At 40.6% G+C, this 25,386-nt stretch overlaps 1 protein-coding gene and 1 long non-coding RNA gene across 8 annotated transcripts in view; one reads left to right on the forward strand and one right to left on the reverse strand.

Annotated features, from left to right (window-relative positions):
- The window catches only part of phf21ab (PHD finger protein 21Ab), a 90,674-nt gene that overhangs the window by 33,799 nt on the left and 31,489 nt on the right, over positions 1-25,386 (reverse strand). For 5 of the 7 annotated variants that reach the window (XM_060914492.1, XM_060914493.1, XM_060914496.1 and 2 more), the window contains 9 exons: positions 23,821-23,924; positions 19,650-19,682; positions 17,671-17,736; positions 15,914-16,081; positions 10,073-10,327; positions 9,370-9,462; positions 6,654-6,947; positions 1,663-1,767; positions 1,502-1,553 (listed from right to left, as the gene is read on the reverse strand). In XM_060914492.1, coding sequence (XP_060770475.1) covers positions 1,502-1,553; positions 1,663-1,767; positions 6,654-6,947; positions 9,370-9,462; positions 10,073-10,327; positions 15,914-16,081; positions 17,671-17,736; positions 19,650-19,682; positions 23,821-23,877 — 1,123 coding nt within the window. In that variant the 5' untranslated portion in view covers positions 23,878-23,924. The remainder of the gene's footprint in view (positions 1-1,501; positions 1,554-1,662; positions 1,768-6,653; positions 6,948-9,369; positions 9,463-10,072; positions 10,328-15,913; positions 16,082-17,670; positions 17,737-19,649; positions 19,683-23,820; positions 23,925-25,386) is intronic. The other 2 variants (XM_060914494.1, XM_060914495.1) reach the window with 2 other exon arrangements.
- On the forward strand, positions 19,448-24,125 carry LOC132881711 (uncharacterized). The gene is made up of 3 exons (XR_009654069.1): positions 19,448-19,616; positions 23,657-23,760; positions 23,848-24,125. It is a non-coding gene; the product is annotated as an uncharacterized LOC132881711 (long non-coding RNA).

Raw genomic sequence — 25,386 nt, forward strand, 5'->3', positions numbered from 1 at the left:
TTTCGAACCATAGCTGATCCAAAGGCCATAAATTAATGGAAAATCAATAAGATCAGCCGATTTTCACGGAATCTGCCGAGACTGAACCGGAAGATCCCGAAGGGGTGCGTGACGTCACACGTAACAATTCAGGTATCAATTTCGTTCCCGTGTGCAGCAGTGGTTAGATCAGTCTCGATATGGAATCACGTTTTGGAGAGAATTCTGATAGTGATTGGGATTCTTATGTCAGATGAAGGGGCAGATGATTATCAAGGATATTCCGGAGTAAATGGTTATCTTTTCGAGCCCCCGAGACGAGAAACCGCCAGTTCACTCAGTTCATGACAGTCTTCCTCTGTAGCGCGCACGAGGTGGAAAGATGGATAGATGGCTAGAGATGTGCAGAACGCGGTGGTTACCTTTCATCATGTTTTCCTGAACAAAACTAAAAACAAATCGAGTCTTGGAATATTGCAATCTGAGAGCATTTAACACGTTTCAGTTAATAATTAATGATGATGACTGCGTGCATTTTTCTTCCTGTTAAAGTGCATCAGATATGATAAGATCAGATGTTGCAAGCGTGTAAATGTTGCTCATAATCCTGCATCTGGTGCACTGTGTGTGTGTGTGTGTGTGTGTGTGTGTGTGTGTGTGTGTGCGCGCGCGTGAGAGAGATAATGTGGGAATCGACGAACTGTCCAAATGTCAGATCAAATGTCATTTATTAAATAAATGGGTTTCTTTTTGCTCCAATAATTCCCATGTGGTCGTTCTGGTGGTGAACACTTGATGGATCAGATTTATTATTAGTAGGCGACACGAAATCTGCCCGCTTCGTTTGCACAAACCTCACCCACTGTCGCTTTAGATTTGTGTTTTTTCTTGGAAATTTGTGAACTGAATGATGTGTTATATATGGATTTGAACGTCCAAACACAGCGCAGCACTTTCCCATCGTTATTTTTGTAAGATTCCAACAACAATATCCAATTTCAGTGAGAAAACAAGCACGGAGTCAGATGAACCAAAATGACCCAGATAACCGGGGTTCCACGCATGACATCGTGTGAGATTAGCCCTGAGGCAAAGCTGCCTTTTTCCGGGATCCGGAAGCTGCGATTTATCGGTAGTTTTGTGCTTGATGATAAAATAATTTATATTATTTCTCCCCCTGCTTTATTAATTAATTTTGGTCATTACTAATGATATATTCATTTTTGAAGCATTACAATAAGGCATTACATACACTAAGGATTTGAATAATTGGCTCAGAAATTTTCTCAGGAGCTCAAACCCCCCCTCACAGTTCTGATCTGGATGGAAATAAAATCACCAGGTAGCATCTATAAAAGACGGAACGACGCCAGCGGACCCTGTAATACTAACGCTGCCCCGACAGGACCATGAGCTAGACAGAAACACAATGAGGGAAGGTCCTGTAAAAGACTTAATTGCTCCCAGAGTCTCATGTAAAACTAATACTTGCTGGAAAAATCCTGCTGTAGGTGGGACTTACCTTCTAGATGGTCATGTGTGACCAACCCAAGAGACACCATGAAGGCAAGTTTCTAGTGAGAAGATAAATACATATAGTATATACATGAGCAGTAGGTAATGAAAAAGTAACACACAAAAATCAGATATATAAAGGTCAGAGAAGTCAGGTTTTCATGTTACCTGTGGATTCTCTTCTCGTTTAACCTTGGGAGGAGAAAGAAGAGGAGACGTTGAAGAAGGGGTGCTTGTAAGCACCTGCTCTGAAGCCCCCTGAGATTTCACAGTCTGACAGAGAGTTGGGGAGTTAGATGTGCTTAAAATTTAAATGATACCCTTAATATTATAAAGCTTTGCTGGTCACATTCAATGCTGTAGACACATTAATGGAAACAAACACACTTGAAAGGTCTCTTAAAACTGGATGGATTAAATGAGGAGGAGTTCAAAGCAAGGGTAGGTAATATTGGAGAAACCAGCAAGACAGCTAGATTTTTAAAAGTATCCAACTGAAAAGTCCCATCCCTCTTTTCAGGCCTCTCTCCAAAGCCAGTCCTTCAAAACACATGAACGCGTACTGCCTGACTACTGCTGAAGAATGTGTCCACGAGACTGAGCATTGAGGGGAAGGAGTGTAGCATGTTGTTGTCATATCTCAGTAGCAGAGGTGGACAGTAACAAAGTACACTTTTTGAGTATCTGTACTTTACTTGAGTTATTTTTTTGGGAAACTTCTGACTTCGGGGCGGCACGGTGGTGTAGTGGTTAGCGCTGTCGCCTCACAACAAGAAGGTCCGGGTTCGAGCCCCGTGGCTGGCGAGGGACTTTCTGTGCAGAGTTTACATGTTCTCCCCGTGTCCGCGTGGGTTTCCTCCGGGTGCTCCGGTTTCCCCCACAGTCCAAAGACATACAGGTTAGGTTAACTGGTGACTCTAAATTGACCGTAGGTGTGAATGTGAGTGTGAATGGTTGTCTGTGTCTATGTGCAGCCCTGTGATGACCTGGCGACTTGTCCAGGGTGTACCCCACCTTTCGCCCGTAGTCAGCTGGGATAGGCTCCAGCTTGCCTGCGACCCTGTAGAACAGGATAAAGCGGCTAGAGATAATGAGATGAGACTTCTGACTTCACTACATCTGAAAGGCAAATCTAGTACTTTTCACTCCACTACATTTCTATCAAGGTCCTCGTTACTATGAAGCAGCTTTGAAAGTTGATGTCTTTTTTTTCTTTTCTAAAATGTGATTGGTTTTTTCGCAGGTGACACTGAGACAGTCCATCAGTAATCACTAGGGTCGCGTCACGTCCATAGACTGGATAAAATCAAGTTCAATTTCTCATCAGCGTTATTTGAACACGATCAGTTGATGGCAGAATGGAAGGAGGTGGTTCTTCTGGGGAATGCACGCACTCATAGCCCATGAATCCATGTTACAGTTTTCTGAAAGGATTAAAGATTCATTTCGTTTTAAATGTTTGCCAAAACCGAACCACATCACGGCCTACAAAAACTCGCCGTCCAACCTGTGGAAGCATGTTGAGGTATATAAACATTTTATTCCAAGAGAACGCTTGCAACGAAGTTGGCTGTGCTTTTAGAGCTAGCGATAACGTTGCAATAGTGACACAGTCTGGTTAGTCACATGACTTTCTATGGATTTGCCCACCAAGTTGCCGTAGCCTTGTCCACGGCTAACGCCAACACATAGCTAGTTAACTTGGACACTCTTAGTTAGCATGTAAAAATGGAGTTACGCTAACGTGAATAACATCAACTTATCTGAAGTCCTTTCAGAAATATGTTTTAGCATAATCTTGCACTGCAAAAAATAATATCTTAGCAAGTGAAAATATCTCGAAAATAGTTGAAACAGTCTAACATTTCCTATTAGAAGAATACAAGACACCAATTCAGAGATTATTAAACTTAGTCCTAGATTGCAACCAACTTATTCTAAGATGTCTTATCAAGCAAAAATATCTGTCCATGCAGCAAGATAATTTCACTAGTATTAAGTAATTTTCTCCTCAAATTCAGTTTTCAATTTTTTGCAATGTGCCAAATAAACAGAATGTAGAAATCCTTCTTTTCTAGTAGTGTTAGCTACCCAATATGATTTCGAGTTTGAAAAGTTTGCTAGCATGTCAGGTGGAGTTTCACTGACTAGCTAGCTTAACGTTAAACCACCATGATGCACAGCATGAGTTCATTTTGTGAATTCACATTTCTGTCTTTGGTAACGGCGTTAGGTTTTGTAAGCGCTGTGGCAATAATACAATGATGTGTTGACACAAAATGTACTTTTAATACTTAAGTATTTTTAAAAGCAAGTACTTCAGTACTTTAACTTCAGTAAACTAGATAGAACTTGATGCCAATGGTGTCGATGGGGATGCCTCCGCCTGGTTGACTACACGCCTTAAGTTGTGATTTGGGGATGGACATTTGACCTCACAGTAATCTTGACCTGGTGAAATTACTTGTATTCGCCTTGGAGATATTGTGTTCACAAGGTTTTCGGACAGACATTTGACCTCACAGTGACCTTGACCTTATGGCCCTTTTCCACTACCCTTTTTCAGCTCACTTCAGCTCGCTTCAGCCCGACACGGCTCGCGTTTTGACTACCAAAAACCAGCACGACTCAGCTCGTTTCAGCCCTGCTTAGCCCCTAAAACTCGCACCGTTTTGGAGTGGGGCTGAAGCGAGCCAAACCGTGCCGAGTGAGGCTGGGGGCATGAGCAGACACTCCCCTGTGCACTGATTGGTGAGGAGGAGTGTCCTCACATGCCCACACACGCCCCGCGAGCGCGCTGGGATCTGTAAACACCGTAAACCCGGAAGAAGGAGAAGAATTACGAATTACGAGAATTTCTGAAGCCTTATGCGCCTCGCCTCATCTATACGCTCTTGCCAGTATCTGTAAGCGTTGTCGGTGACAACAAGCCACAGCACCAAGACCAGCAACACTAACGACTCCATGTCCTCCATGTTTATTGTTTACTATCCGGGTCGTGAGACTACCGCTTAAAAGATCACTGATGTCACTGTTTGCGCTGCTTAACGACATCACCTGACGTCCACCCACTTTCGCTAACTCCACCCAATGTGTCCACCCACTTCCAGCCAGCACGGTTCAGCGCGGTTGTAGTCGAAATGCAACTCCAACAGCCCCGCTCAGCCCGACTCAGCACGGCACGGCTCAGCCGCGTTTGTAGTGGAAAAGCGGCATTAGACCTTTTGATCTCAAAATCTAATCAGTTCATGTTTGTCCCAAAGCGCACAAATGGTGAAAGTCTGGTGAAATTCCTTTCATTAGCCTTTGAGATATCGCGTTCACAAGGTTGCGGGGCGGACGCACGCACGCACAACCCGAAAACATAATGCGTCCTGCACCTTACGGTGGCGGAGGCATAAAAACTGACTGGACAACTTTCACTTGTATCGGAGTAACATTTGACCAGTGGGATCTGTGCTCTGACTTAAGTAATGAAGTTGGGTACTTTGTCCACCTCTGCTCAGTAGCTGTGTTTACATGCAGACATTTTTTACACGTGGAATGAATTCGATCCGACTGGCGATGCAGATGCAGATAGATGTGCGTGTTTATATGTCTCAAACGTACAATCAGAATAAAATTTGTGATATGTGCACAATCCTGTATAACTGGATTACTCTGCTCCCAAAAGCTGGATATGTTGAGTATTTTAGCCAATCATGTTTCTTTTATCTAGTTTATTTACGCAACGGTTGGAAAGAAACACTCTTCACAGAAGTAGCTGAATATAGGATTATGCCATCCTGTACAAAGCCATATCTTTGTTTCCTATTCTGAATCACTAGAGAATTTATTATGCCACAATAGTTTTTTTTTCCCCCTTAGGAGTAATTAATTAAATTTTTTTTAAATAGAACACAAGTCAATGTAAACATTTATCTTGCAACAAACAGACAAGGGTAATGTTGGCACAATTGTCTAATACTTCCGGTAGCAGCGTGTGATGTACACACCGTTACTGTGAGACTCCAAAGAAAGCACCGAAGCCCGATGTCATACTGAGCACACGCAGAAGGCAATCCACTCAAGCGTTTACATGGCTAATATTTCCTTTTGGTCAGTTTATGAAAAGGTTTAAAGGAACCATCTGCAACCGACTGAATTTTCAATCGGTTTGGACCTTTTTATTCTGATTGAAGTGTTTGTATGAAGCATTTTTATTCAGTTTGAGCTTTTAAACCAATTATAATTGAAATGCTAGGCTCTATGTAAACCCAACCATTCATGTATGAGAAAACACCCAACAATATGTAAAGAACAAACGTGGCTATTGTTAGTAAACAGGTGTTAACTAGCTCACTATCTTTAGCAATATGTCTGCCTGGACTTGTGGAAGACTCCAGTCAGGTGCAATGAGTATGTGGACAGAGTGCGTGCAGGTAAGCAATCCAAGCTTTTCAGACTGGACAGGCTTTTTACAGCCATACGACTGACAGATTCTTTTTCTTTTTATTGTCAGAGCATCGGATTTCTTCATTGCTGATCCATCCTGGTGCCCTGTGTCTGGTCAGAGTTTCATCACATCGCTCCTGTGGAGGACGGCCCCATATGGACAGTCGAAAGTCACACTTGGAGGATGCTCTGGACTCTTACAGTAATGCTTTTATGGCTGAGGACTACAGTTGACTTGCTAACTTTAGGACTGCGGTTGTCATGAACAGGTTTGCACTCAAGTTTCCATCAATTGAAGAGTTATAACATCAACAAAACTGACTTCATGCTAAAATTGTTAATGTTGTCTGTTGTTGCCCAAATGAGGATGGGTTCCCTTTTGAGTCTGGTTCCTCTCGAGGTTTCTTCCTCGTGTCGTCTGAGGGAGTTTTTCCTTGCCACCGTCGCCACAGGCTTGCTCATTGGAGATAGATTAGGGATAAAATTAGCTCATGTTTAAAGTCATTCAAATTCTGTAAAGCTGCTTTGCGACAATGTCTACTGTTAAAAGCGCTATACAAATAAACTTGACTTGAGAATGGAAGTAGAATTTCAAGAACTAGAAAAAAAAAAGCTTCTTTAAAAAAATAAAAATAAAAAAATTACCTACTCTAGCTTTAATGTTGTCCATTAAATGAGCGTCTGAAGACACCATCAATGCGCAGCCACAAAGGCAGTACTCTCACCTTTATGTCTGCGTTTAAGCTGCTGATCTGCAGCGTCTGCATCGGGCCACTAATAACGATGCCCGTCACTTGGCCTGTGCTGGCTCCTGTAGAAGGGATGGTTTTGGGGATGGTGCAGGGCTGGCCGTTGACAATGCGCACTTGGTGGATGGGGCCTGCCGAGGCGGGTAGCGCTGATGTTAACTTTGTAGTAAGCATGACTGGTCTCTGGAGCAGCTGTGGAGCAGCCATCATGGGGGGAGGAGGAGCAGGGGCAATGGGCACGTTGTTGGGAGTAGCAGGTTTCGGGCGTACCTATGAATTAAAGAGGCTCGAGTTAGACTGTTAGTTATGGCGCACACACACATGTACATACACCACCTCCCACTTTTCTGCATTTCAGTGGGATAATTTCTGTCAGAGAAGATCCCATGCCTTTAACAATCGTCATGCTGACTTGTTAGTCCCAGGTAAGGCCTACTAAAGGGCTCTGGTAAGCACTTTATCAATAGTGAGAAAGACCAGAAATCCTCCTTCTCCACTAACAGACAGGGTAAGTGCAAATTGTTTCTTGAGTTCAATTTAAGTGTGTTATTTCTCATCAGGCAGAAGCAGACAGCCAAAAATGTACGGGAGCTTAGGGCATTATGACACTTTTTTGGTCCTCGCAAGTCACTGGTAGTGAAATAACATTAGGAAATTTGGTCGATGCCTTACAGCTAATTGTCTGGTCGTTAAATTCTACGTAAATTGCAGTCAGAATCAGAGCTTCAAAATAGAGAAATTAGTTCTGTCTGAATTATAACGTTTAAGTCACAGAGCCCCAAGTAGCATTACAAGGCTTTGTTAAATCAAAAGGCAGGGTTTTATTTATTTATTTATTTTTTACATCAAAAAATAAAATGTTAAGCAAAGGGACAGCCAAAGCACAATGGAACTTGCTGAAAGAAGGTGTGGGGGGGGGGGGGGGGGGGGATCAAACCATTGCAAAGGGCAGGGTGCAAACAGCAGAGCAACACAAGCATATAAGTAAATAGACTGGTACCAAAATTCAAAAAAGTGCTTATTTAAGGAGTTAAAGGCATTTTTGAGACAAAGTCGGCAAACAGTCTTATTTTGTCAATTTGGGTGTGCCGAATTCAAATCTGCAATATGCCGAGCTCTATCTGACCTCTGTTGACCTCTAGAGGTCATTGAACTTTGGGCCTGTAAACGTCTCAGCTGAACCCAGTTTCTCAGCTTTCTAAGGAATGAAATGTACTAAAATGATTAATGAAGTTAGCAAATGGCCTTGTTTGTTAAATGTTTGGGTGCTGAATTCATTTTTCATTTGTAAAACGACATATGACCTCTGATAACCTCAAGGTCATTAAACTTGGCCTTGACTTACTTTTCACAATGAGAATGCCTAGGCGATCACCTTACATAACATTGCATTACATTTAGCGGTTATTGTTTATACAAAGCTACTGAAAAAAGGACAGATTCAGCAGCATACAAAATGTGGGGGCATACAGGGTATACAGGTTAATCAGGGTTAGTATATATGAGAGTTTTTTTCTTTGTTGTTTTTTGTTTTGTTTTAAACGGGGTAAAGCCTTTACAAAAAACAAACAACAAAGAAAAAAACTCTCATATATACTAACCCTGATTAACCTGTATACCCTGTATGCCCCCACATTTTGTATGCTGCTGAATCTGTCCTTTTTTCAGTAGCTTTGTATAAACAATAACCGCTAAATGTAATGCAATGTTATGTAAGGTGATCGCCTAGGCATTCTCATTGTGAAAAGTAAGTCACATGTACATGGACTGGCATTTAATGTTGTATTTGTTCCTTTCTATTTGTTTTTTGTCTGTTCATATTCTTTTTGGGGGAGTAAAGTCAGTTTAAAAATGCCGTTAAATGCATAGGCCTATAGGCCAAGTTTAATGACCTTGAGGTTATCAGAGGTCATATGTCGTTTTACAAATGAAAAATGAATTCAGCACCCAAACATTTAACAAACAAGGCCATTTGCTAACTTCATTAATCATTTTAGTACATTTCATTCCTTAGAAAGCTGAGAAACTGGGTTCAGCTGAGATATTTACAGGCCCAAAGTTCAATGACCTCTAGAGGTCAACAGAGGTCAGATAGAGCTCGGCATATTGCAGATTTGAATTCGGCACACCCAAATTGACAAAATAAGACTGTTTGCCGACTTTGTCTCAAAAATGCCTTTGGGTGTCACAATTCTGGATTTTGGTACCAGTCTAAAAGCATTAGAAATGTTTCTGTTGAAACATCCTTACAGGGATACACACACTGCAACACACTGGCAAATACACTAGCTGCAGAAAAAAGTAGGGTGAATGGAGTTTGACAAATGACTGCAGTCAGCGCTGGGTTAGAAAACAGGACAGTTAGGGTCATTACAGTGAGCCGTGTATGCCTAGTTCTACACCTATGGAACCGATATACGAAGGTCTAGATCTTTAGGACCTATAAAGAAATCTCACATTTCTTAATGATGTAATTCTATAAATCACAAATGTTGCAATTAAAGTGTTTCACGTGTGTCCAGGTTGAAGCGCCCTGATAAGTCTTCACTGTGTGGCACTCAAACGTGAACAGCTATGAACGTCCTCCGAGTCTAAGCCTATTCTGTGTTGCTAGAGTTCCTCTACTGGCGTCAGTGTTGAACTGCACACGCTGGGACAGGGACGGGGGTGGGCGGATCTTACAGAGACGCACCTGTGGCAGAAAGGTGGGTCGAGGCGTCAGTCTAGGAGGAGGGACAAACTGGGGAACTTTGATAGGCTGAGCCGAGGTGGTGCTGGCCTGCACCTGTGACAAAACCAGTGCTTTATTTGCAAGCAAAATGCTGAGCAGATTTTATTTTATTGTTGTTTGGGGGAAAACATCAATGAGAGGAAAAACTTTAAGTCTGTGCAGTTTGAATTTCCAAAAATTATTTTTATGATAACTTTTTTCCTCTTTTTTTTTTTAAATCATCTTTCCCCATCTGTTTTTGGTTTTAAAATCACAGATGAATACAAGCAATCACCACAGCTGAGCACATCAGCACACAAGTCATGGCAGTTTTTCATGTAAATACTGTGCACACATCCTTTTCAGTCCATAAAACATAAAAACACTTCATAACTAAATAATGACTTAATGCAAACTGTTAAACATTTAAAAAAAAGTATTAGCCTGAAATTAATGTAACTGAGAATGTTTGTTTACATGAGCTAAAGTAGGGAAGGGGTGTGCCCAAATTCTCAGAGTAAGAGTTTGCTGCTGCTTTGATCTATTATTCTAATAATATTATTAGAAAATAAATTGAAGTGAGATTAGCTCTCTTACTCGGAGATATGGTAAATAAGGGCCTCGCTCTATAAAGGAGCTTGCACAGGGAGAACAAGGAATAGACAATGCACTGATTTACACTCACTACGATTACGTTCTTCGGCATGACTCGTGACGTTGCCTCGGTGTCCTGACCGGTCAGTTTGCTGGACAGCTGAAGGTTCACTGGTGCATTGCGAGAGTCAGGGGTCAAGGCAGGCCTGGGGGGATTGCTGATGGCAGTGACCATGGCAACTGTGGGGCGTGGCGTAGTCATGGAAGCAGGCATGGTAGAGGCGGCAGCTTTCAGTACTAGAGGTAGCGTCTTCGCGGTGAGGACCGGCGTGACTTGCAGAGTCTTCTATAGTGGAATGTACAAAAACAACGGGAGAACCAGGAGAGGAATCACGTCAACAAGAAATTTATATTAGTGGAGATGAAAGTGGAGCAAAGAAAAAAAGATCCTGAACTTTTGAAAGTCAAACTAAGATTGGGGGGGGGGGGCGCAACGTCCCCTGAAAAAATTAATAACATAACACACAAAACGCTGCATTCTAGTGCATTTTAGTACTTATTTTCACTAAAACAAGTTATAACTTTTAAGCCTTTTTCTTTCATGTACATTAATGATTAACATGTCAAAAATATCAAATTTAAGTCCCCTAGTTAAGGAGCAATTTTCAGGAGTGCATTTAGAAAACGCAGTGATTTTCCTGCTACACAGTTCATTACTTTGAAAAAAACTCAGACAGTTGAAGGTAAACTCCGCAAAATCCCAAAACAGTGCTGTTAAAAAGTAAAGGTCTGTTAGAGTTTCTAAAGCTTTCAGGTTTCAATGTTGGACATTGAGCCTCGTTTATCAATCTTTTAGTAGAGTTGTGCGTTTGCATAAGCTAAAGTGAACTAAACATTTCCAATTCATATTTATCCGAGTTGAAGCCAATTGTTTACATTCGCTCGTATTGTCTGTAAATTTAAACACGCCAACGAATACCAAATTTCTCATGTAAATCAGGGGCGTAGCTAGGATTTTTCAGGTGTGTGTCACACGCTGACTGGCAGCCTGAGTACATTATGTAACAAAAAATAATTACCATTGCTAGTTTTAGGTTGCTTAGAAACCGGCTCTTCCATTATTGCGGTTTCTTCCACGTTTTCTTGATGTGTTCTAGAAACGGCACTAAAACTTAGCTTCAAAGCCACAAAATGCAACTTTGATGGAAAAAAAAAATAAATTGCTTACCTCTCTTCACGTCGAAAGAAGGAGGAAAGTTTTGCTTATTTTGACATGGCGAATTATTAACACAAGAGGAAATACTTGTAATTCGCAACTAAAAAGACTGCAGCTACACTGGCAGCTTGAACATGCTTTCTAGTGCGATTGTGTTGCGCTTGCGCAGAACGGTGTCAGTCCTGCGCGCCTTAGCACGTGCACCTGAAGGCGCGCCTTGGGCGTGTGCGCCTAATGAGCTCCGGCATGCGTGCCGTTAACAAAGAACACCTGTCTTTAATCAATGAACTATGTTTGTCTATTTAAGGACTGCGCCCATGCAAGGACGATGTGAAGCATTACGCCGCGTCTAGGAACGCGAAAAATCCGAAAAATAAATTTCTCCATTCGGGAAACCGGAGATTTTCAAGAGTTTTGTCAAATATCCGGATTTCCCGAAGACTTTCATTTATATATTAGATACAGAAGTGGTACAGTGGCACAAACTGTTTACTACGTACACAAAGCATTTTATAAATGTTCACCAAGCTAGCACTATCTGAAGATTAAGCCAAGTCCATAAGCTCTGTTTATTAAGTCAGACAACATGACATACTGCTACAAGAAAATCTCATATAACAGGGTCCTGACTCTACGAAAAGTGGATTATTGTTTTTTTTTTGACAACAGGACATCCCCAAGTGTTTTATTCCTCTTATACCACAGTGACCGGCAAACAATTACAGCTTTTAATACATTTAAACACTGTGGAATGTCTGCAAGATAATTTAGTTCCTGTCACTGCTTATAATATACCAGCTATAAATAGTCACTTACAGTGGTGCTTGAAAGTTTGTGAACCCTTTAGAATTTTCTACATTTCTGCATAAATATGACCTAAAACATCATCAGATTTTCACACAAGTCCTAAAAGTAGATAAAGAGAACCCAGTTAAACAAATGAGACAAAAATATTATACTTGGTCATTTATTTATTGAGGAAAATTATCCAATATTACATATCTGTGAGTGGCAAAAGTATGTGAACATTTGCTTTCAGTATCTGGTGTGACCCCCTTGTGCAGCAATAACTGCAACTAAACGTTTCTGGTAACTGTTGATCAGTCCGGCACACCGGCCTGGAGGAATTTTAGCCCATTCCTCCGTACAGAACAGCTTCAACTCTGGGATGTTGGTGGGTTTCCTCACATGAACTGCTCGCTTCAGGTCCTTCCACAACATTTCGATTGGATTAAGGTCAGGACTTTGACTTGACCATTCCAAAACATTAACTTTATTCTTCATTAACCATTCTTTGGTAGAATGACTTGTGTGCTTAGGGTCGTTGTCTTGCTGCATGACCCACCTTCTATTGAGATTCAGTTCATGGACAGATGTCCTGACGTTTTCCTTTAGAATTCGCTGGTATAATTCAGAATTCATTGTTCCATCAATGATGGCAAGTTGTCCTGGCCCAGATGCAGCAAAACAGGCCCAAACCATGATACTACCACCACCATGTTTCACAGATGGGATAAGGTTCTTATGCTTGAATGCAGGGTTTTCCTTTCTCCAAACATAACACTTCTCATTTAAACCAAAAAGTTCTATTTTGTTCTCATTCATCCACAAAACATTTTTCCAATAGCCTTCTGGCTTGTCCACGTGATATTTAGCAAACTGCAGACGAGCAGCAATGTTCTTTTTGGAGAGCAGTGGCTTTCTCCTTGCAACCCTGCCATGCACACCATTGTTGTTCAGTGTTCTCCTGATGGTGGACTCATGAACATTAGCCAATGAGAGAGAGGCCTTCAGTTGCTTAGAAGTTACCCTGGGGTCCTTTGTGACCTCACTGACTATTACACGCCTTGCTCTTGGAGTGATCTTTGTTGGTCGACCACTCCTGGGGAGGGTAACAATGGTCTTGAATTTCCTCCATTTGTACATAATCTGTCTGACTGTGGATTGGTGGAGTCCAAACTCTTTAGAGATGGTTTTGTAACCTTTTCCAGCCTGATGAGCATCAACACTGCTTTTTCTGAGGTCCTCAGAAATCTCCTTTGTTCGTGCCATGATACACTTCCACAAACATGTGTTGTGAAGATCAGACTTTGATAGATCCCTGTTCTTTAAATAAAACGGTGCCCACTCACACCTGATTGTCATCCCATTGATTGAAAACATCTGACTTTAATTTCACCTTCAAATTAACTGCTAATCCTAGAGGTTCACATACTTTTGCCACTCACAGATATGTAATATTGGATCATTTTCCTCAATAAATAAATTACCAAGTATAATATTTTTGTCTCATTTGTTTAACTGGGTTCTCTTTATCTACTTTTAGGACTTGTGTGAAAATCTGATGAAGTTTTAGGTCATATTTATGCAGAAATATAGAAAATTCTAAAGGGTTCACAAACTTTCAAGCACCACTGTACCTGCTTTTTTTTCCCCCTTCTCTTGAAGTTATAAACCGCATGTCATGTTAAGGCTCGTTTATGCGTCACGATAAATACGTACATGTATACGGAGGGAGGCTTCTGTCTGTACTCTACGTTCATTTCATCCGTATCTGTGGACGTTTTCTGAAAGGTTACAGATACAGACGAAATGGAGCGGTATCCCTGGAAATCGTGGGGGCAGTGTAGCCAGTGGTTTAAGCGAGACACGAAGACATTTTTTAAATGGCTGAATTTTTTGAGGGGAGGTTTTTGCAATTTAGTAAGAAATGTTAAATATATATGATGTTTAGAGTGAACTAAACTTTGGGGAAGCCATGGCCAAATGGTTAGAGACCAAAATGTCACTGGAACCAGCAGGACTGGCTCAAGTGCCCTTGAGCAAGACACTTAACCTTCAACTGCTCTGCCAAGTGTGGGGGTGTACTTTGTGTCTGATTAACCAAAGAAAAACTGATGTGATTATCAGTTCAGGCAAGAACCCGGCCATTTAAATAAATAAATTTTAGAGCGCCTACAACTCCGCCTCCACTTTGGCCTCTTTCTTAGCAGGTATATTTTCATGACCTTCTCCACCCCTGCCATGTTCGTTGTCAAAAACATTTGACTCTGAGCTGCTCTCGAGTGCACGTATTGCTTAAGAACCATGCCAACGTAAAGGACATATGAAACCATGTCGACGTTGACCGTTACATTATTTGAAATGAACTTTTTTTTCGTATGTAATGAAACTGCAGACTCCAAGATCATCAGTTCAAACAATTGCATGTAAATACAAGTGATTGGGAGGCGGAGCCAGTTTGCTTGAAGATGACCCAAACTGTCACCCTCAATCGAAAGGAAATGGGTTCAGATGATCAGGAACAACCCAGGAACCACCAAATCACAGGCCTACCATGAACTGGAAGCTGCTGGAACACCAGTATCCCTGTGTACGGTCAAGCGAGTTTTACATCACCATGGACTGAGAGGCTGCTATTCAAGGAAGAAGCCCCTGCTCCAAAATCGACACCTTCAAGCTCAACTAAAGTTTGCAGCTGACCTCATGGACAAAGGAAAAGCCTTCTGGATGAACATTTTATGGTCAGATCACATAAAGATTAAGTCGTTTGCTCACAATGAGCAGAGGTACAGAGGAACGCTGTACCAGTTGTTAAGCATGGTGGTGGTAGCATCATGCACTGGGGCTGTTTTGCTGGAATGGATAAAGCAGGCTAACATTCAGCTTAAAACAAGTCCTGACCTCAACCCGATTGAAAATACATGGACTGTGTGAAAAGGCGGGTCTGTCCTAGTCTGGTTAACACCAGACCATATCACAAGTGAAATATGGTCTGGAATCCGCCTATTGAATTTCTCGTAGGGGAGGTGTGGTTTACGATTGTCAACGGCCGTTTATTGGACGTTGCGAATGTCTATCATTTGGCGTATACGTAGCCCATGGCCAATCATGGCAGTTGTACCCGGTGACGTAGTTAGAGCGACGAAGACGCGAAGAAGAGAAGGAAAGAGAAAGTAAAACAAAAATAGGAAAACAATGGCACCGAACGATTACTGCCGTTTGTGCAAGACAAAGCTTGATCGAAAGTTTGGTTCGTATCGCTCGCCGCCATATTAAATGTGATCCGTAAACAGTCTCAAACTACAAGCTTCCGTTTGTCGAGTAGTACGCGTCACTGTCTTTCCACCCCTCCCCACTCTCTGATTGGCTCCCTAACTCAAGTGAGCCTTTAGACCATAGTTTCCATGCTGTCTTTTCAGATCGGAACGATTGTGCAAAGCAGCATGGGATTTCCCAGGCTAGGTCTGTCCCAGGAAACACACAAACTTAATTGAACTCTTCTAATTCTGGCAGTAAGAGTGGTCAAATATCTAAGCAGAATTCTGTCAGAAGCTTGTTAAAGGTGACCAAAAGCATCTGGTCAGGGAGAAACTTGCTAAGGGACGTTTAACCAAAAAATATTAGTCAAGTCAAGTTTATTTGTCGCAAAGCAACTTTACAGGTGCGCGGTATGTAAAATTTTGACCCTGTGTTGAGTTCAGAAAACCCAAAATAAAATCTCGTGTACCAGATTCTTGGTTTTATTTAATTAAAAGATGCATGTTGTATAATCATTCTGCCACAGAAAAAGAACAGTTCAAAGAAATGATTGAAAGCCAAATATTGCCATGACAGCATTCATGTCCCTGCATGTAAACTTCTAACTGCAGCTGTATTTCTAGTACTTTCAGTACCAGGTCAGGAATATCCTGCAAGCACAGGACGCGGCTTTACCTGTGGAGCTGCCTTGTTGTGAGGAGGACCTGTGGGCTGCTGTTGAGGCTGACAGGAGGGTGACAGGATCATGGCTTTACCGTCCGCCGCTGCCTGCACCGTCTGGAGCTTGAGCTCTGGCTCCTGTTTCACCAACAGCTCCTTCCTCAACTGTTCCACTACCTTTTTCTAGAATGGACACAGATGGTGTATTATGCGGAGCTGAAAATCGAGCCAAGGTTGTTACTACCGCTGCATACACTTATTTTATCCAAATACGTAATGCGGCCAGTATTCACTGGGTTGATATATGCACTGCACACATGGTGTCTTTTTGGCTTGGAGATGGTCACTGTGAAAAGCCCTTCAGGTGTGAAGCATAGTTACACACCTTCAGAGGAACCTATTCAATAAAGGCTGCCAAAGTCGCTCAACAGAGACATAAACACATTGAAATTCAGCTCACACACACCACTGCCTCAGAGTCTGCTGGAGCAAAAGCGCATCTCTGAGAAGACTGGAAAGCACACGCTTACAGGCGCCTACACACACACACACACCATCCTCCTTGCACAGTTTAATCATAAAAGGGGTAACTGCTTCCACTTTAACAAGGCTATTTATCTAGAGACTGTTTGTATAATTTATCATAACACAGATAAAATTACAGATACAGACCAAATTCTTTTTGACCATAATGCAGATCAGATAAAAATCGAGATCAAATACTAGTTTCTGGACATGAATTCAAATAGCGGTAAGGCTGAGTCACATGCCACACATACTCTTCAACTCGGTCATGACAAAGCGATAAAACAGCCTTTTATCCTCCGAGGAGGTTAGTTATCATCAATTTGAGATAAGCTTACAGTATGGATCTTTATGCTGCTGTGAGTTGCAGCATGCACAGCATAACTAACAGGGGGGTTCACTCGACACCATACTAATGTGGGGCAAAAAACAGTATTGTGGTATTTGCATGTTCATATAACCAATTGCAGGAAGTATAATTTTAGCAGAAACTAAAAGAGAGAGAACCCATTCACTTCACTTTGAATAGACAGACAACACACACACACCCCATTTTATTAAAACACAACAGGGTATGGCTGAATTTTGTATTCACAGAATAGACGATTCAAAGTGACAAATCCAAGCTAGCTGACAAGAGGACATGGATTTCCAAGTGACGCATTCATTTATATGAATACATCTTCATTAAGCCAACATTGTTGGCACTGAAACATTAAATAATTTATTCATCTATACTGATTATTGATTTACAATGCCATGTGCAGATTTATTGAAAAAGGCAAAACACGTCCCCATCTCTGAAAAAGCAGGCACAGCTGTAGCTCTCTATAGACACCAGCAGATTCTTGGTACAAATACACATTCAACCATTTGTCCTTGTTTTAATAATGTGAAATGATACAACTCGACCTATTCTCTTTAACAATTACAGGCTGACCTAAAGGACCTTAAGACAGACAGCAGACAGTACAGGATATAAAAAGAAGCAATAGAGGACAAAATGTCCACATAAGGGACGTGTGTGTTGTAGCTCAGGTCAGTGTTCTTACTCCACAGCTGAATCACCTGACAAACGTCTCAGCATGTTAAGTAGAAACCCATGTTCACTGCTAATTACTGCAAAACACCATGATTAACTCCTCAGACACCACAGCGGAGTACTCCAGCGCTAAACCATACCGCTTTTATACGAGCATTCTTGAAGCGAGATGATCTGTGAAGTTAAGGAAACGGCCCTTTTGTACCTGTTTCTCACTCAGGGCGGTGATCTTGGCCTGAAGTTCATGAAGCTGTTTCTTCAGATCAGCATTCTAGAGGGTAAGCGGGGAAATAAATAAATAATAAATAAAGCAGCATGTGAAAATGTGTGGTGGTATTAATTGCAGTGTTAATGATATACAACCTGCCTCTCGTCTTCAAACAACGAACTGTGAACAGGATTAATAACTTTCATTCAGCAGTTAGGAATGAAAGTATGAATGGGACGTTTAAAGCTTGGGTAGGTAATTTTGGAGAAAACAGCAAGAGTAAGCTCAAGTTTGAAAGTACCCAACTGAAAAATACCACCCCCTCCATTCAGGCCTCCCTTCAAAGCCACTCCTCCAAAACACATGAACGCGCACTGCCTGACTACTGCTGAAAGATGAGTCCATGACAGGGAGCGCACTGGGTGGAGGAGCGTAGCGGATCAGCGTCATATCCAACTACCTCATGTTTCATTCACATGTAAGAAAACACCCAAGTTTATTTTAATGAAAGTAAGCAACAAACATGGCTATCGTTAGTAGTCACATCTGTCGCTAGCTTTACCAAGATGTCTGCAATAATATGTCTGCCTAGGAACAAATAAAATGATTGGACAGCCTTTTTATAGCCCTGCGAACACCACAGATGATGGATTTCTTTTCCTTTTATCGTCAGAGCATTTGACTGACTTATTACGATTGGGATGGAAAGAGAATTTGCAAAAAATGCTTCTAAAAAATGACCTACCCTAGCTTTAATGTAGGCAACCACAGAAGTAGAAAACAAAAGATTTGGTGAGATAGAAGGGAAAAAAAAAAGTCAGGCAGAACAATTTACAATATAGGATGAAACTAAATGGTGCAGTATTTTCAAAGCTGTACAACTTACACTATCTGGCCAAACAATGTGGACACCTGACCATTATACCCACATGTGGACCTTCTCTAAGCTGTTGCGCACAATTTGTCTTGAATGTCTTTTTATGTTGTAGCTTTACATTTCCCCGTCACTGGAACTAAGAGGCACAAACCTGTTACAGCATGACAACACCCCTGTGTACGAAGCGAGCTCCATGAATAAATGGTTTGCAAAGCCTGGAGCGAAGGAACTCCTGCACAGAACCCTGACCTCAACCACACTGAACACCTTTGGGATGAACTGGAAGGCTGACTGCACCCCAGGCCTCCTCACTCAACATCAGTGCCTGACTTCACTAATGTCTGAATGAACACAAATCCCGCAGCCATACTCCCAAAACCTCATGGAAAGCCTTCCCAGAAGAGTGGAGGTTATTATAAGAGAGAATGGAATAAAGCTGAGATGAGATGTTCAACAAGCACACATGAGTGTGATGGTTAGGTGTCCATATACTTTTGGTCATATAGTGCATCTGTTACGGTGAGTGTAAATCATCATGCAAAGGTTAATGCCACATGCAAACTGAATGACATTTCCGATAATTAATTACACAACACTGAAAAAGATTTAAATATTAAAAACTGTCAAAAATGGGAGGTTTTCATGCCAAATGTTCATGAAACAGTGCAATAGTTTACAACATTTTTTTTCTTAGAATAGTTTTTCTGAAATAAACTAAAAAAAAAAAATTTATATGAAAATGATTTCATTTAGATCCTATTTTGTATCCAAGAGCAGTTTCTAAACTGTATAGCTTAATACAATACAAATATTATGAGGCTTTGTTATTCCTGGCTCCCTGTACACTCCCTAACAGCTAGCCTGCTACGGGGCATGTTTACTGGCCTTACAGGTTCTTCCGCTGCCAGACGTTCAAAAGCAAGAAGCATTTCGAGCAGCTGTGTGTGAAGCACCAGAGTTTTGGTACTGCATGGCTGACCTCAAATGATAAAGCGGATTTGTTGGCCTTCATCAATAATTCTCCATTTTCCTACACAACTTCTAAAACTGAGTGATTGAGTAATCTGTAAGTATTGAACTGTTTTCTAAATGTATTTACCTGTGGGTCCTGCTTCATTTGGGCAACCAGTTTCTGTATAAAAAAAAAAAAGAAAGAAAAAAAAAAACAACTGTCAAATTGCCAGTCACATACAATCTCTAACACAGAGCATTAGCGACACTCATAGGCCAAGCCTGGTACTGCAACATAATACACCTGTAGCACACCAAACCACCAGAAGTATGCCAGAGACATCACAGCCATCCAGCTCCTTCTTTGTGCATTAACACACACACACACACCACTGCATGTTTCCATAGATATTCAAATATATTTTATTCTATCCACATTCACTGGATATGAGCAATCGCATTCTCTGATTGGCTACTCTACTACTAGGCTATCAGCTCATATACCATGAGTAGAGCAAAACAAAATGGAGGAGCGTGTTGCTGAACCGACTGAGGACGAAATAAAAACTCTACTCAAAAACAAAACACCAAAAAAAATACAAAACAAGAGTGCTCTGCGAGCACAATATCCCACACTACAATATATTGCAAACGAAATTGCAATATGGGTTGTTTTACAATCAGGGTACGCAAGCTAAAAATCACATTTAACACTTATTATCTTCAATATCAAAAGGCTTGACTAAATAAACTTGGTTGTTTATTGTAGCCCTGTGATAGCTCTATTTACCATGCAAAAAAAAAAATTTGGTGATAATGTTATTTTTGGTGAATGTATGGCAATATATGTCATATTTAGCAAAATTACTCATGTCATTTAGAAAAAGTGCTTTTTTGACCACAGGTAGCTCCAAAAGGGATGCACTTAAATCATTCTTTATACCATAAAACAAATATTTGGTTCCATATCATTGGAAACATACAACCCCGATTCCAAAAAAGTTGGGACAAAGTACAAATTGTAAATAAAAATGGAATGCAATGATGTGGAATTTTCAAAATTCCGTATTTTATTCAGAATAGAACATAGATGACATATCAAATGTTTAAACTGAGAAAATGTATCATTTAAAGAGAAAAATTAGGTGATTTTAAATTTCATGACAACACATCTCAAAAAAGTTGGGACAAGGCCATGTTTACCACTGTGAGACATCCCCTTTTCTCTTTACAACAGTCTGTAAACGTCTGGGGACTGAGGAGACAAGTTGCTCAAGTTTAGGGATAGGAATGTTAACCCATTCTTGTCTAATGTAGGATTCTAGTTGCTCAACTGTCTTAGGTCTTAGGTCTTTTTCACGCACTAATGCAACCCCATACCATCAGAGATGCAGGCTTCTGAACTGAGCGCTGATAACAACTTGGGTCATCCTTCTCCTCTTTAGTCCGAATGACACGGCCTCCCTGATTTCCATAAAGAACTTCAAATTTTGATTCATCTGACCACAGAACAGTTTTCCACTTTGCCACAGTCCATTTTAAATGAGCCTTGGCCCAGAGAAGACGTCTGCGCTTCTGGATCGTGTTTAGATACGGTTTCTTCTTTGAACTATAGAGTTTTAGCTGGCAACGGCGGATGGCACGGTGAATTGTGTTCACAGATAATGTTCTCTGGAAATATTCCTGAGCCCATTTTGTGATTTCCAATACAGAAGCATGCCTGTATGTGATGCAGTGCCGTCTAAGGGCCCGAAGATCACGGGCACCCAGTATGGTTTTCCGGCCTTGACCCTTACGCACAGAGATTCTTCCAGATTCTCTGAATCTTTTGATGATATTATGCACTGTAGATGATGATATGTTCAAACTCTTTGCAATTTTACACTGTCGAATTCCTTTCTGATATTGCTCCACTATTTGTCGGCGCAGAATTAGGGGGATTGGTGATCCTCTTCCCATCTTTACTTCTGAGAGCTGCTGCCACTCCAAGATGCTCTTTTTATACCCAGTCATGTTAATGACCTATTGCCAATTGACCTAATGAGTTGCAATTTGGTCCTCCAGCTGTTCCTTTTTTGTACCTTTAACTTTTCCAGCCTCTTATTGCCCCTGTCCCAACTTTTTTGAGATGTGTTGCTGTCATGAAATTTCAAATGAGCCAATATTTGGCATGAAATTTCAAAATGTCTCACTTTCGACATTTGATATGTTGTCTATGTTCTATTGTGAATACAATATCAGTTTTTGAGATTTGTAAATTATTGCATTCCGTTTTTATTTACAATTTGTACTTTGTCCCAACTTTTTTGGAATTGGGGTTGTAGTTAAGTTTTAATGTTGAATGCCAGTAAGTTTCCAGACTATTTTGATCAAATTAGTATGTAATTGTGTCAAAAAATGTCCTCTCCGAGACAGCTAATTTTTCAATATAAAATAACATATCTAAAATGATTATTTTCATCCTAAAATGTGGTCAAGATATTGGGACATAAATATTAGAGACAACTAACACAAAGCTTACAGCCTTATATTTAAAAGCACTATGGAAGTAGTGGATTCTGAATTGTCAAAAAAAATGTCCTCTCCGAGAATCACTTCATTAGTTTCTCCCAGCCCTGCTTAAAGCTACACTTAATCTTGTTATAATACAAACTATTACACATGCCTATCTGTTCTTTAACTTGTCCTTCACTTAAGAACTGGTACAAGAACCAGTTTGAATCAATTTGAATTTTGGACCCCTGTGACACAAACTTTGTACCCTGATTGTAAAACAACCCCTATGCATATTACTGTCCTATAACAAAGCCTTTTGCCAAGTTTTGTGAAATCCCTCCAAAAATTGTGAGAGGAGTTGATTTCAGAAGGTGAGAACCCTTCCCAGGATGGACAGACGGACGGACGGACTTCGCCACAACATAATCCCCCTTCGGGCCTTTCAGCCAGTGGGGGATAAAAAAAAAAAAAGCAACAAAACATGGAATGAAAGTATTTGATGGTAAGAATTTCTTATTCTTATTTTATTCTTCTTTATTATTTTTCACGAATTATTATTACAGCATTTTTCACAAATTGCTCCTGCCATTTCACCGGTTTGTTTACATTCTTCATCTTTAAGCATTAAAATTTGTTGAATTTTTTTTAGACTGGCTCAAAAGCTTAAAGAAGTTTGAAAATGACATAACTGAAATGTCCAAGGAAGAATTAAATAAATGTCTAAAGCTATTCTATAACTCGGCACAACAGCAAGACGGCACTTTCTACAAAAAAACAAAAAACAAAACAAAAAAACCCAAAACAACCCACTAAAGTCAATTCGTGCAGCCATCGGAAAGTTTTTAAGAAGTCCACCTAAGCGGAAATGATTTTGTCAGACGTTTTGTATAAAGTTATTTATTGAATTTGCAAAAATAAAAATACCCGGTTTCTCAAAATCCAGTGAACGTGGATATAATAAAGAAGTTATTCCACTCAATCTCATCATACATGGCTTATAGGCAACTTGGCGCTATGCACCTCGTCGGCTATCAGCTCATGTACAACTCGATTTCGTGGAATAATTGTTAAATATTAGGTAAGATTTTTAAATAGATTTGTACAGCAGATGTGGGAAATAGTGAGTCTATCCACAAAAACAAGGAACAGAATTGGTTATAGGTCATACAGGGACACTCGGCTAAAGAACAACAACAACAACAGTTCCACCTAATTGCTATGAAGCATCCATCAGTTACTTCCTTGCTGAAATGTCAAAGGTTGTATTCGAGCAGTTTTCCATCCCTGTACACTCGCACTGAGCCTGCACTAGGTCTCATTAACATAGAGTTCGTTGAGTACACTTTGAGCATGCAAATACCGAGCCTTTGAAGCTATAAGCCCAAGACTTGGCAGCAATGTTCTGGCTCTAACAATAGTGCTGCCATGTTCCCAAACTACTGTATTTATCCTGCTGAGGCATCTATACTCGTTCTCTACTTACTGGAACATGCAGCTCCCACTTGTACGCCTGGAAGAAGAAATTTTTTTTTTTTGCACTTTTAAATCCATGCATGCATGTTCAATATTTACTGACTTTATAGAAAACATGCACATTTGAAACCATATGCAACAACTGCCTCCTAGTGAGGAAGAATCAGTTTCTCCAATCCCCTACAGGAAAACACGCACTGCTTCGGGGTCACTGAGCAGTCATCAACGCGCATATCGAGAGTTTACTTAAAACAAGACAAGACAATTACTGGTCAAGAGACAAGGTTCAGGTCTGTTTCAATTCAAAATACAATAAAAAAAAAAAAATTATTTATTGAACAGCTTCTAACCTGATGGATTTGTATTTCCACTTTCAGGGCCTCCTGTAATGTTTGCAGTTCCATCATTGGTCCAGTTCGCCAGCAAGTCAAGTCAGTCCCGGAAATTTTTCAGCCTGTAAAATATTTAAGAACTGTTATTTGTTTGGAGGTTTATTCAAATGTAATCAAATATGTCCTGTAGGAAACATCCGATATTCATTATCCAGCAAAGCTATGAAGGGTCTAATGGAGACTAGCTGGGACATTAAAGCAGTAACACTGACAGTGTGTTAGTCTGGGTGTTTTGGGGCATCGGCGTTAGTAGATTAAAGGAAATACGCAAAACCATGGTCTCACTTATTTATAAATGCCTTGAGACGTCAAGAATGGCACAGGAACAGTTTTAAGCGTTAACAATAAATCTAATAGAGTAATTTTCACGATTAAAGTGATTCATATAGGTAGCGGTCTGAGTGAATGACCTTGACATCCGTAACGTCACAGCAGGAAGTCTATCGGTCTCATCGCCATTTCCGCTATACTAAAACACAGAGCTGACGGCAACTCCGATCCTCCATTTTGAGTTAATTTATCACCATGCCACACACAGTGGTGCTTGAAAGTTTGTGAACCCTTTAGAATTTTCTACATTTCTGCATAAATATGACCTAAAACATCATCAGATTTTCACACAAGTCCTAAAAGTAGATAAAGAGAACCCAGTTAAACAAATGAGACAAAAATATTATACTTGGTCATTTATTTATTGAGGAAAATGATCCAATATTACATATCTGTGAGTGGCAAAAGTATGTGAACCTCTAGGATTAGCAGTTAATTTGAAGGTGAAATTAGAGTCAGGTGTTTTCAATCAATGGGATGATAATCAGGTGTGAGTGGGCACCCTGTTTTATTTAAAGGACATGGGACATGAAACATGAAACATAAAAGCACGCTATATCAGTTTCTTTCCATTAAAAATATGAATTAATTGCATCAACAAATACAAAATCATCTATTAAATTCAACAAAATCGTTATATTCGTGATTATATGGCATTTCTGCTCGACTTCCGATATGCATTTTTTGCAACCGGAAGAGCCGCTGTCACGTGATCATACGTCACAAAAACTTTCGGGCACAGCACAAGCGGGTAGATGAATGGAGAAGTGGATGACAAGAAAATTGCTTTTATAGTCTTTAAAGTACATTGGACATCATACATTGGACATCATGGTGTATTGTGCTGCTTATGGTTGCAATAATTCCAATGGGAAATGCCCTGGAATAAGTTTTTTTGCATTCCCCAAGGACCCGAAGCTGAGGAAAGTGTGGGCTCACCTGCGCATGCGCAGTAGGCTTCGCGCATGCGCAGTAGGCTTGGTAGGACAACTTTACAGAACACCTGTTGAAAAAAAAAAAACTTTGCACCTACTGTTTCCCACAAACTGTGTTCGGACCATTTCACTGAGGATTCTTTCAACATTAATACTCAGGTACTGAGCGATATTAATTCATGAAACATGAAACAGGAAGCATAAGGATGAGAAAAAAAAAAAAAAGTTCAAATCGGGAAGCCGCGCACACCTGCGCCAG

This window comes from Neoarius graeffei, chromosome 2 (assembly GCF_027579695.1).
Source record: "Neoarius graeffei isolate fNeoGra1 chromosome 2, fNeoGra1.pri, whole genome shotgun sequence".
NCBI classification, from domain to species: domain Eukaryota; kingdom Metazoa; phylum Chordata; class Actinopteri; order Siluriformes; family Ariidae; genus Neoarius; species Neoarius graeffei.